The 13,770-nt window shown below is 45.9% G+C and overlaps 1 protein-coding gene across 3 annotated transcripts in view; it reads right to left on the reverse strand.

The window, feature by feature from the left end:
- TMEM255A (transmembrane protein 255A) overlaps positions 1-10,655 on the reverse strand; it is a 57,541-nt gene extending 46,886 nt beyond the window's left edge. For all 3 annotated transcript variants that reach the window (XM_012809663.1, XM_003797010.2, XM_003797009.2), the window contains exons 1-2: positions 10,371-10,655; positions 3,510-3,652 (exon numbers count right to left, since the gene is read on the reverse strand). In XM_012809663.1, the coding sequence (XP_012665117.1) occupies positions 3,510-3,652; positions 10,371-10,428 (201 nt within the window). In that variant the 5' untranslated portion in view covers positions 10,429-10,655. The remainder of the gene's footprint in view (positions 1-3,509; positions 3,653-10,370) is intronic.
- Between the last annotated feature and the right edge of the window lie 3,115 nt (positions 10,656-13,770).

The raw sequence follows: 13,770 nt of genomic DNA on the forward strand, positions 1-13,770 counted from the left end.
AAAAAAAAAAAAAAAGGAAGGAAAGAAATATTTGACTGAATACTTAATCCAATCCTATATCCAAAATCGAGAGTTTCTCTCAGGCTTGCCAATGACTGGCAACTGGTAGTTGCTTCTTTTAATAGGTAGTGCATTTTGTGGCTTCTGTGATGTCCCTGAGTCCTCCTTACAGATTTTTCTATACCTGTAGGTCACAAGGTGACAGAAGGTGCAACAGAGACATCTGTACCTTCCAGAGAAGAAGATGGAGCAATGAACACCCAGGCAGCAGAATTCTTCATAACCTGAAATTTTTTTATAGTTCTATATGATGGTAATTTATATTCAAAATGTCCAATTTGACAGTTCAGAATCTTTAAATGCCACATTAAGCTACTTCTGGTTTTACTGCTAAGCATATTTTATTGTGTTTTAATTCTCTAGGTGGTTGCCGGTCCACCGGAATTAGACTCCCCTGCGGTGCTCATTAAAATGTGGAGTCAACAGGTATTACTTTTTCACTCAAAGGTTAGCTCATGAAAAGAAAATTCAGATTCCTGGGGCCACCCAGACCTACTGAATTAGAGTTTCTAGGGATAGAGCGTTGAGATCTGCATTTTTTCATGGGGTCACCAGGTCATTCTCATTCACACCAGGGTAGGGGAAAAGCACTGGCTTAGAATTTCTACAGTTACTTCCTAATAACCAAACTAATTCTTAGATAAATCTGGATTCTCAGGTGTGTACTGTTCAGAAGTATGAGTTGTAACTGTATTTGTTACAACATGATCTGACCTATAGACTCAGGGGGATCTTTCTGCTTTTCAATCTGTTATTCCCCCCCCTTCACTTTCTATAATTAAAATGCATTTTAAAGAAACAATCTCCAGGAACTGTGAGAGCACATTTTTAAAGGTTAAACCATGGGGGCACACTGTCCTTTAGGGTTGGCTCTCCTATTAACACTTCCATCTTAGCTCTTAGTGAAATGCGCACAGGCGCAGACACACGCCCCCACGGCTTCAACTTCAGGGCTAGCTGAACATCGGGTACTTGAATAACAGCAATCAGGCTCCCTCCTTCCTTTGTTAATGTATTCCAACCTAGCCACCCACGGTCAGAGATTCTACAGAGAAGGTTCATAGCCACTGTTCCTGAATAGGAGTTTGTACTCTTAAATGACACGGAAAATACCTTCCCCTCACCCACAGAGACTCTGAATCTTGGCAGGAGCATTTGCTCATCAGTCAGAAGTATTGCACTAATGCAGCTACCTGTAACACACAAAGTCACACAGACCCTATAAATTGCTTTTCCAAGCCACCAAAATGCTATCTTACCCCCTCCCTTCCTCCCCGCCCTACCCCCCTAGCTTGTGTTTAAAAATAAAAACCAATTCTGCTGACGTCTGGTTTTCTTGCCTCACCACAGGAAGTGGACTGGGTGAGTTCTCACATCACATGTTCAACAGAGGGCACCAAACGGTGTCTGTGGGTCACCTGCCATCGGCTGTGCGGAGCTCGGCCTGCCCTAGAGCTGTGGAAGCACTTTCCCTGGTAGCCCTCAGCTCCAGGGAGGCACAACCCATGTCAGAACCCAGCTTAGCAAAGGCTCTTGGAATCTGTGATTTAGGCAACAGACTCCAGGCTTGGTCACTCACGGGGCTGGCTTGTCCAAGACATCATCCTTAATCCCTCCCCCTTCCTTTGCTTCTCTCTCTAACCCCCACCTCTCAAAAAAGATGAGAGAGAGAGATGAAACAAAACAATATATCTGATTTCTTTGCCCTAAAAAATATATGTACATATAATTTTTCTTTATTCTGCTCTCTAGCAACTGCAATTGGGGGAGCCATTTAACTGATATTAAAATTATGATCCAACCTCTAGAGTAAGGTTTTTGGACAACAGTGTCGTAGGCCCAAATGAGGCTTGTTCATGCGACAAGTTCAGCAGTCTCCAAAGGGAACTGCATGCAGATGGGGATGGGAAACATAATCCACTCTAATATGAAAAGAAACGATTAAAACTCCCATTTCCTACTTATTGTTTCTCTAAAACAATAAGAAAGAAACGAGGCATTACTAATATTCAATAAACGGACTGTCACTGGCACCCTCCATCAGTATGAATGCCAGGTGATCAAATGATCTATCCTAAGATAGGAAAGTAAGTTTCAAGCAGCAAAGGGTTGATGGTGGGGCATTTTATGTATGTCTAAATTGTATTATCCAGTTTTAACTCAATGAATCCCAACACAATGGACAAGATGTTTGGAAATGTTCCTGTTGAGAAGCCACAAATTGAAGATGACTCTAATAATGTAAGCACGCATGAACAACAAGTAAATGGCAGAGTTGATCCTCCTACTTCCCAGGGTGAGATTTTTTTTTTTTTTAATTTCAGGTTAATGTGAGGGTACAAACAAGGAAATCATAATATTTGACTTTCTTAGGTAGAGTCCCTCTTGTAGCTATGTCCTGCACCCCAGTGAACTTTTTATTAGCCATATTGTAGGATTAACATTAAAAACCCTGATTCTGGCCAGTTGTAATGGCTTACACTTGTAATTCTAGCACTTCGGGAGCCTGAGGAGAGAGGATTGCAGACCAGCCTGAGTAACACAGCAAGATTCTGCCTCTACACAAAATAGAAACATTAGCCAGGCATGATGGTGCACACTGATAGCCCCAACTATTTGGTAGGCTGAGGCAGGAGGATTGCTTGACCCCAAGAGTTTGAGGTTGCAATGAACTTTGATAATGCCACTGCACTCTAGCCTGGGCGACAAAGGGAGATCCTGTCTCAAAAACAAAAGAAAAAAAAACCCCTCCCATTATCCTAATGGCAATCTAATCATAACTGATTCAGAAGTCAGCCAAAAATTCTAACAATTAACTAGTGGGTCATTTGAAATAAGTACTTATAGCCACTATCTTTAATGACAAACTTCACACTAAGTGCATATCATCCTGTAACATTTTAGTGTTTGCATGAAACAGTATTAAAAATTATTTCATTTTAATCTATTTTTTGATGTCCATGTTTATAGAAATATTATGAACATGTATATAATACGTAAATGAATAAATATACATACTTTAGAAATATATCTTCCCAATCTTTTTCCTGATAGGAATGAAGGATCATTTTAGAGATTGGTGCTATTGGTTTTAGAGTGTCAAGCTGCCAGGGTCCTCAGATTTCAGGTGACCTCTATTATAGAAAATGCCCCAAAGACAAAAGACTTGAGCCTAAGGTTAATAATGCTAGTTGGTAACATTTCCTAACCCAGAAACCTAAGGTCTTAAAGGGCGAGATGACTTGTGTAGGATCACTCTAAGCAGGGATGGTCCTGGATTCTTCTGATTAAAAGGCCCGAAGTCGCCTCTCTCTATAAATATAGAGAGATATAGAGGAGGAAATCTGAGCACACATTGGAAATTCAAACAGAATTAAAACCACTGGTGTAGAACCTGAATTTCTGTAGCCAGCAAGCTACTAAGACCTACCGATGCCTTCTATACTTACAATGACTCCTGGGTAATAACCTCCAACAGTCACATTCTGGGTCCTGGTGGTTGCAGCAAGGCCCACCGTGAGAATTAACACGGACACAATAAGCAAAGTCACGGTGACATATATGGAGTTTCTTTTCCTCCGGTTGAAGGCTCCTGAAAGCACAGGGAGAAACTGAAATTGTTCATGTCAGCTGAGGAAGGGAGTATCTAAAAGAAAAAAGAAACACTAGAAAGATTTTCCTTTCCTATTCCTACTGGTAACTGGGGTGATTTTTAGGGTGTGGGATTAGGGGAAGGGATACAATTTTAATTTTTACCGTCATCAGGTGCCATTTTTGTAATACAAAATATTTTCCAGTTTGAAAAAGAAACAACAGACAAAATTTTACCAGTTGCATCAAACCAAAACAAATGTTTGTGCTTCTGGCCCTCTATAAAAGATGTACCATACGCAGTAGAGTATTTTTTAGGCCAAATTATGAGGCGTATGATAAATGGAAAGTGCCTGCATGGGGGTAGTAAATGAAAATAGTTTAAAGCCAATGTGCAGTTAAGCCGGGTTTTTCTCATAAGCTAGAAATATGAAATTTCATTTCCAGGGTAAATATCAGAACGAAGCCAGGTGGCTGGGATTTTTTTTTTTCATTTATATCTGACATTTGCCACCTCATGTATAAACTTTGAAATGGTGCATCGGCAGGATTTGTCACAAAACAAATGTGTGTAATAAAGTAAGTGTTTGGAGGCCATTAGTCTATAAAGATCCGTATCGGGGGAAGTAGATAGGGAGGATTATAACTTATACACATTTAGGCTTATGTGAGGTTGACATAAATATAAATGATGAGAAACCCATTCTCCTACTCAGGGCTTATCAGACATGATAGAGCAAACCAATATTTTTTTTCAAAACCAGGCTTATTAAGTCAGATAGAAAAATGGCATCTAAGCTCATTTTCAATTTAGTTTTTTTAAAAAGGGACCCAGCACCCGTCCACACACTGCAGGCATTTCTCTGACATGGAGGGGGGTGCTGAAAAGGAAATACCAGGGGAGAATGACCACCTAGGAGTTCTCAGAAAAAACCCACCAGCAACAAGCAAATAGGGCATGCTATGGAAGTCCAGTTCTCTGGTGGAATCGTGGAAGGTGAAGCTGTGGGGAGTCCTATGATGGGGTCACCCACCCAGGCGGCTTGACTGTCATTTATGGCCCTAAAGAGACCACTTGGGTCTGATCATAAGACTTGTCATTCTGGGAGGCCTCACTGCAGCCTCAGGAATCAGTTGCCAAGAGAAGCCGCCCAGACTGCACCACTGGGAGGGAGGGGAGAGGGGATGGAGGAAGGGGGAGGAAGGCTAGAAAACCAAGTGAGACCCAGGAGGCCTGGTGGTGGGTGGTGAGAAGGAGGGGCTGTGGCCGGCCGGCAGCCTCCTGCAGATATGCCCTCTTCTATGGAAGAAAAGCATCAGAGAGCCACTCCGGGTTAGCCCCACCATCCATCTTGTCTTCCCCAGTACAGTCCCTGCCGAAGCCTCCCAGGGAGGTGGGAGGGGCTGGCGATCTACCCTGACGTCAGCCTGGAAAGTGAGGGATGTGACTCATCAGGGTCATTTCTAATAGGGGCCTATTCTAAGACTATTTTACATTGAAATGTAGAAGTGGTTCGAGGGTTATAGGCACCCGCATACTAAAGCACTACGTCTCACCCTGGGTAGAGAGGTAAGGAGAGTTGGGAAATGAGGCTTCTCCAGTGAGACCTAAATCCAGCCTCCATGGGGAAAAACATAGAGGCCCACTAGAGGCACCTGCGACCTCAGGGCTCTTTGCGTTAGAGGGTTATTAGGAATGCAAAGGGCAAGCTGACTGGTGGTAAACACAATGAGAAAAGCTGGGAAATGCAGACTGCGGACGCTGGGAAGGGAATGGGGTGGGACAGGATTCATTTCTTCTGTTTACCCGAAGGTTACCTATCCTTCCTCGTGATTTCTAGGGAGCCTAAATGAGTCTCTAACCAGAGTCACTAAGTCTATTTGATGACAGATGCTCCTCAGTGAATCTGTGAGTTGATTCACAGAGGGACTCTAATACAAACTTAGCCACATCACCTACCATTCTTACCTTCCTTTCTCCTTTGGCACTCGTGTCATCTCTAGCCCTCCCCAGCCTCTGGTAAAACGTGAGGGAATGTCTTTTTTTTTTGGCCAGGGCTGGGCTTGAACCCACCACCTCCGGCATATGGGGCCAGCACCCTACCCTTTTGAGCCACTGGCACCGCCCCGAGGGAATGTCTGGATACACCAAGGGTATCTTTGTGACCCACTAGTGTCTCAACACCTTACCCAGGAAACTCGTAACCTTAGAGACTAAATGGGAGTGTGTGTGTATGCATCCTCTTTCTAATTTGCTGTTGTTTCACTTGCCTGCTCTGCTACTTCCCCACCAAATGGCCTTTAATCTTAATCACAGATCTTGGGTCTTCTTTGCAGATATCTCTCAAACTCTTAAAAGCACAGGAGCCAGTCAGAAAAGTGACTCAGCAAACCACATGGTGTCATTTGAAAATCTATGTCTTTTTTCCCCTGCTTTAGAACCTGAACTGAAAAATCAGTCAGTTGAGAAACCCAGATAAAGATCCTATATCCCCATAGGGGCTTTACCCCCAGGTAAGATTTGCTTTGGATTGAATTCCTAAGAAAACCCTATCCCTAGGTTGGATATCTATTCTCTGTCCCTCACATCTCCTCACCCCATCACTTCTTATTTTACACTATAAAGACCATAATTATGTAAAATAAGATTATTTCCAGTTGCACTTGAAGAGTTGACTACGTTAAGGAACCCCCCACCCCCACCCCGTGACTCCTTTTGAAAATGAGGAATCACCCCTCAATTTATCTTTAGCATCAATTTGACTTAATAAAATTCACATCTACTTAGAGGAAGACATACCTGTTCTTGGAAGGTGGTGGCCCAGGGTCCTAAAAGACTGCTCATTATGTCTGCTTAGGACATTTTCCTGATGGCTCTTTTATTTTGGAAGGGAGAAGTAGAGCCCTGTCCTTATTAAGGTACAATTTGGGGCTTACCTTAGATGGAACACAGGACCATCTTATTCTGATTGTTTGGTTTAGTAAATTGACACATCAAAGAAAAACTAAGACACAATGAGATACTTAAATAAAGCAGCAGGTACTTGAAAACAGTGCCTATCACAGTGTTTGATACCTACTGAGCCGGCAGTACTTGTTGAATAAACAAGAAGCAGCATCTCAGAATTGTTTCCCTTCTAATCAAAAAGGCTGTAGGAGAAATTGTGTGAATAAATATGGGCTATGCTCATAGAATTGACTTTTTAAAATAGGGTACCCGTGAGGGCTCCCCCAAATTAAAGCCTTCTGGCCAATGAGTGTCACAATTTCAACCTCTCTCATTACCCTGTTTACTTGGTGCTCAGTACATTTCTGTTTAAATAACAGCTATTCCTGCAACCAACAATGGTGAGAGACTCTGAAATCTCATTGGCAATGCCTGCCCCCCCACTCCAGCAGCCTCCCTGCAGAACTACTGCAGCCCTCCCTCTCTGCAGTGCTCCACCTCCACCCCAGTGGAGTGACGACCAGTATGATCAGCTCTCAAAGCGCCCAATTATTTGCTGTCTCCACCCTTCTAAAAACAACCAGCTTTTCTCTCCTCCGAGTTTTTCCCTAATCAGAGCCCCCACCTGCATTGCGGTCTTTGAATCTGGATCCCTTCCTTCCTTTGAAACCTGCTCAAAACTCCCCTCCTCCAAGATGCTTTCTTCTCACTCTAACTGCTCATTATTTCATGTCCCCAAGTTCCTAGATACCTTACTCAATGGGTATATCAACTGTGACTGCTACCATTACAATTGTCACTGCGGGGCTGGTCCACAATCCATATCATGTCCATCAGTTCCAGGATTATGTATCTGACAGGAAAGAAGATGTCAGTTGCTAGAAGGGAGGATGTTGTCTCCATCTCTTGCATTTCTACCTTGTACATGTTCTTGATCTCCCCTTCCCAAGAGAACAGGTAGGCTATATGATCTTTATTGGGATACATTAAGATAGGGACCCAGTATCTGCCTGGTACAGTGAGTGCGTTGTTGATGCCTGGCTAACTCTTGGGATTGATCTTTTGAACTGATTAGGATTTTCCTTACCTGAGTCAGCTTTGCCATACAGGGTGGGTTCCAGGAAGTCCCAACCTTGAGCATCCGTGGAGACAGGTGGTTACCCATGCAAGAGTCTCAAGGCCCTGCCAATCTCCCAAATGTTTCCTTTAAAGGGGCTGAAATTCACATCCCCCAACTTCAGACAATTCTTTGAATGGAGACATCCAAGGCTGTCAGTGAATTATGAATGTGTTATTTGGGTAGGAAGCAATGCCGTGCTATAGTAGAGGTGCCAGTAGCGCCTGGGGGCGGTGTTACTCAAAGGGAGAAGGGGGTTGCTGTGAGGGTATTGAGGGGCCCTGCAGTCCAACTACCATCTTTATAATTGCCAAACCTTGGACTTACAGCTCCATGTCCAGGAAGCCAGCAAGCTACAGTGCAGGCACCTTGAGGGTGCACTGTGTGTCTCTGTGTTTTAAATTTTATCGTTTTGGCTGCGGTTGTGTCTTGTCTATAAAGGGAATCCCCTCAGAAACGCTGCCTTCAGAGGCTGAAATACTAGCCCACCCACCCATTCATTCCTCCCCACCCCTCGTGCAAGAGAAGGTGGTGTTGCCAGAGCCGAGTTAAGTGGGAGTAGCTCCTAAGTAGCCTAGACGCTGATTCAGGCCTGGGCTGTGTGGGACCAGCGCTAGGGAACTCCGGGGAGACTCCCCTGTATAAACTGTGGAAACCCAGGGTTACCACTGACTCAGGAATTTGCTAATGTTCTCGGTCTGCGGACTTTAAAAAGCAGAATGTGTGGTGCCCACTCTGCGTCTATATGGGATTTATGATTCCTTCCCCGCAGCGTCGAGACTGGGCTGGGTGAAGCCCACTCAGCTTCTTGTTGCGCAGACCTTTCTAGAAACGTAAGATTAGCTGAGGGCCCCTGGGAGCCCAAGAAAGAACTCTCTTCATCTTGTTCCCCAACACACAGAGCAGTGTGCCAAGTAGCAACTCTTTAAGCTCTGCACCACCAACCTGCCCACTCCCCGCGCGCAGACGACCGGGGAGGGGAGGCTTGGTTGCAGGTGGTTGTCGCCCGCAGCGGGAATGCGCGCTGCGTAACCCTAGCGCTCTTCCACCCAGCCCTCCCTAGCGCAACAGCTTGGCGTCGGGGAGCCAGAGCTGCGTTGGCGCCACAGCTGGCCAAGGTAAGGAGTGCAGTGTGCGCGTGTGTGTATCTGCGTGTGTGTGTGTGTGTGTGTGTGTGTGTGCGTGCGTGTGTAGAGTGAGCACTCGCGCGAGAGCGAGCTGCGAGTTAGGGGGGAGTCTGGTACTGTTGGACTCTGGATTCGGACCCGAATTCTTGACCCCATTTGTATCTCACCGCAAGTAACTACGCCCTTAAAATGAAAAAGAACAAATTCGTATACTGAATGTGCAAAAACATTGAAAATATAGATCTTGACACTATCCAGGAGAAAACACTTTCTGGCGCTCCTCCGGTGAACGAATTTTGTTGAGATTAAGTCTTTTTCAGTCAGTGGGGGCTCAATCTTCTCCCCACCCCCTCCCTTCGAGATGTCCCCGCAAATTCATCGAAGATCTGAGCAGGCTAGATCGGAGGAATTGCGGGGCAGAGGGTTTTTGCAGAATGTAAAGTATGTTGGAAAGAGGGAATTCGATTTGGTTGAAGTGTAGCCGAGGCGAATTTTAAAATTAGGTGGGATCATGATTTGACAATCCCCTCCCGCTCTCCTGGGCTCCAAATTAATTTCTCCGCCCAGTGAAATCATAGAGCTTGGGAAGATGCCTAACAGCTGAGGGGGGCTGGGTTTGTTTTTTGTTGGTAACCACCAAGAAACAGCTTCGAGGGGCAGCCAAGTTAGTGCCCAAAGGTAGCTGCCCCCCAGCTTCAGTGAGAAAAGGTGTCGAAAGGTGCCCCTCCCCCTCCCTTCCTCCCAGAGAAGAAAAGCGCGACTTCAGAAGATGCGCGGGCTCGCGCTGGATGTTTCTTTCTCGCGCTCTCACTCGTCCCCCCACCGCTTTTTTCACACTCACGCACACTCCGTGCGTTTGGAGCAGGATAGGAATCAAATTCAAAGAATGTTGATCCTGCAGCTGAAGACAGCAGGGTTGGGCTGTCTTGAGTGATTCCGCAGAAATTCCCCTCCCACCAGGCCCCCTCCCTTCTTCTCCCCCCTACTCCCGCCCATCCCCCAGGGTTGCGCAAACCCCCCATCAGCGAGGTGCAAGTCAGTCCCCCCTGCTCACTGCAGCTCTGAATTTCAGGGCAGCTTCAAGAGAGTTGGGAGGGGACAAGGATCCTGCTTCTTCTATTTATGGTTAGTCGTGAGCTCTTAGAAGTGACCAGTACTTTGCAAAGAGGGAGTGTTGAATGGAAAACGAAGGCGCAGGTTGCAGGAAAGTGTTTTGATCCTCAGACAGCTGGGATTTACCCCTGGCTGTAAGTCTGTAAACACACGCACACAAACACGCACACACCCGCACTCCGGGGCAGGGATACTCAGACGCAAGCTTGGCTCTCCAATCTCCGCGCGTCGCCCCCGCCGCAGCCGGGCCGCTCCCTTGGGGCTCTGGTCCACCACCTAGACGCTGGGGCGCGTGGAGCCCCCCTAGCCCCGCTTCCCGCTCTCTGGTTTTCGGGGCGGCCAGGGCACTCACTGTCAGAGGCCAGTGCACTCACCCCTTGCTGCCGCCGCCCGGAGGAAGGGCGGCTGGACTTACCCATAGAATCGGGCAGGGACATGTCGCTGGACCGCTGCTGAGTCAGGGACTGATGCATGGTGAAAGCTGCCCAGTTGCCCCAGTCCCTGAAGCTGCTTCAAGCGCCCCTGGTTTAGGGCACCCCGCAGAGCATCCTACTCCGCGGCTGCCTCTCCTGGTCCCTCCGCGAGCTGTGCGAGACTGCCTCTGGTTGCGAGCTGCAGCCCAAGTGCCGCCTCCCCCTCCCTTCCCCTCTTCTCTCTCCCTCCTCTTCTGCCTCCCTCTGCTCCGGGAGGCAGCAGCATTGGCGGTCCGTGCAGCCGCGTGCGCTTGCGCAAGACCCCCCCTCCCTCCCCCTCGGTCTCCCCATCCTAGTTATCCACCTCCCAGCCTTCCAAGCCAGACAGGGAGCCGTTTTAGCCCCTTGGGGCCAGGGCTGCGCAGAGAAAGAGGGGGAGGCTTCAGCCAGGGGCCAATCGGCCTTCTCCGTAGTTTGGAGAGGGTCTTGGGCAAGCATCCTGTTCTAGGATTTATAATTGGGGAGGGGGACAGAGTCAGAGGTTCAGAGCTGAGGAACACACACACACACACACACACACACTTGTGCAGGTCTGGTCTTAGTGCTTCCAGAATGACATAATGGAACTGGAGATGATCCAGAGAAGGGCCACTCTATAATCAGGGGATGGGGGGTGGTGGTGGAGGGGGCTGCCGTATGAAGATAGATTAAACAAATGCAGAGTCTTTAGTTTAGAACGATGAAGGCTGGGAAGGGATGTGACCAGAGTGTATAAAATTATGCAGGAATTGGAGAGAGGGAACACAGCCTTATTCACTAGATCTGAGAATTCTAGAACCAACAGCACCCTAAGAGCTAGAAGGAGATTCAGCTAAAGCAAATAAGATCCCTCTGTCAGCACCCGAGTTTGTACTGTTATTCAAGGTGCTTTTATGTATGTACATCAAGGGTTTCATTTTCTCATCACAGCAGCCATGCAAGGGAGGAAGAAGAGTTATTGATTACCCCATTTTACAGAAGAGGAAACTGAGTCTCAGAAAAGGGACAAAAATGTTTTGTGTTCACTTAGCTAGTCAGTAGCAGAGTGGGATTAAAACCTAAATCTGTTGGATTCTGGGGGCAATGTCTTCTTGCTATGGCATCCGAAAAGAACTGTTATTCTCTATAGCATATTGAAAACCTAAGGAATTAATTAGTCCAAGAGGTGCAACAGGATGAAAACACAATTATCTTTGGAAAGAGTGAAAATAAAGTCATGGCTGGCAGATTCACTATGGATTATTAAGGGAAAGTGGGGATGAGATGAGAATGTCCCTGATCTTTAAAGACAGCCAAGTTCTTCTCCAAACTTCTTCTGGACCTCATGAGGATACTGGGCTAGAAGCACTGTGTTGTTGACCCCGAAGGGTGGTTTAGATGTCCTCAAAACAGCCGCAGAGCAGGATAAGCACTCCTTGGAGTGACCTCAAGACATTTTCCTTGTGGCCAGGGGAAGTGGAGGGTGATGATGGGGATAATATTTTCCATCTCTCTGGAAACTCAGCCCTGTGGATCTGACATATCTCAGGGAATATATTTTTGGGGAGATATCCGTTCTGTTCCAGCAAGGAGCTCCCAGGTTCTGCTTGCAGTCTTTCCAACCACCTCCTCCTGATGGTTGCTGCAACTTTCTCTCGATGTAACCCCCCACCATCAAAAACCCAAACCAAATTGAGTATAAAACCCTCCTGAGAGTCAATGGGATGAGGAAGAGAACTTGGTTCTTTCCAGATCTGCCTGGCAAATCTACCATAAGGCTTTGTTTCTTTACTGGTGAACTGAGAGCTCTTGCCCTTTCCCATCTTCCAAAGGAAGAAAAGATGCTTCTTGAAGGTTAAAAAGGAAGCCCTTTCTAAAGAACTTGGGCACCCCAGGGGCCAAGCCAAATGCTGTGTCAGGTATTATTAGCAGCCCTATACTATAGATGTGGTTTAGTAATCTGTGATATATGTCCTAGATAGAAACAAGATGCCCATTACTGTAAAGGCGCGTGTGTCTTAAGTGTGCTTGGCTTATGTGTCAGAGTCTCCATAAGCCCCACAAAGGCAGATGGAAATCCCGTATTTATACTCTTGCACTTATAATCTTTCAGTCCTGTTTACGTCTCTTCCTCCTCCTATTCTAAATATCTTATATTTAATGTGAAGAACTCCTGCAACCAGCACTGATTTCTCAGGAGTGCTTCCTAATTAACGTATTTTGTTTCTGTAAAAGTAGCCATGAAGAAAAGAGGTTTTTATACAGGCTGGGAAAGACTGTTTAACGCCGTCTTTAGTGATGCGTGGCTCCTCTGGAGCAACCATACAGGGAGAGATCCCTGAAGAAGCCAAATAGAAACTTGTTAACATGCTGGTTTCAATGGACAGATTGAGGCCTTTTCAGTTTAGAAAGGAACACTCTCCCCATCAAATAATGCAGAGTGCATAGGTAATTTGACCTTTATAATCAAAACCACACACTAGTGAGGTGCCCTTAATGGGGGTGAGCTTTACTTTCCACAACATCTGTATTCCCAAATATGGCATGAAAATTGAGCATTATTTTTAAAAGTACTAGAGGAACTGGCTATTTTAAAGAACTGCATGCTGTATATTTCTTTCATTCTGTCTCCTGGGGTGCCTTATGGGACTTGGAACACAGCAGGCACTCAGTCAAGTTAAAAATGACTTTGAGACCAGTAGCAGTGACAATAGCAGCAGCTGTGGCAGCTCAGAGTAGTAGCAGTCTTTTCCCCAGAGATGGTGTGTGTGTGTGGATAAAGGATCCAGGATAAGGGGCAGGACTAGAATGGGAACGAGGGGGAAGAAAACCCACATTTCAACCAAGCCTGGTATATGGACCTCTTTTCCTCCAGAAGAAAGTTTATTTTAACTGAGAGTGAGCTGGATGATGAAAAAGAAAGAGGCAATTTGTTCATAGACTCCATTCATGTCAAAACACATGTGTACTTTATACATAAATAGGCTCATAGCAAAATTTACCAAGAGGCAATCCACCTAGATGAAGGAAGGAATAGGTCTTCCATGCTAGGGATGGCTACTATAAAAGTGCTTGGTTAGCTTCTGATAAAAAAGAAATTATTAACCTGGTTTAAATAAATCCTTTTCATTGCAAGCTTAATCAAGCATACAGTGTTGCCCTAGGTTGCAAACTGTTTATAGCCTCAGGAAATATTTACCAATGGGGCTGCAGCCTATATCTCTCCATCTTCTTCAAACCAATGATGAGGGCCCTCTGCAGAAGCTTTCAGACCACTAGAAAAATGCCAGATGGCGCTCTTTCGCTAGCACATTCACCTTGGAAATAACCATAGTACTCGATTACCTCCGTAGTTTGATAACCATTTTGACTAATCAAATCACC

This window comes from Otolemur garnettii, unplaced genomic scaffold (assembly GCF_000181295.1).
Source record: "Otolemur garnettii isolate 467f Iridium unplaced genomic scaffold, OtoGar3 scaffold00110, whole genome shotgun sequence".
NCBI lineage: Eukaryota > Metazoa > Chordata > Mammalia > Primates > Galagidae > Otolemur > Otolemur garnettii.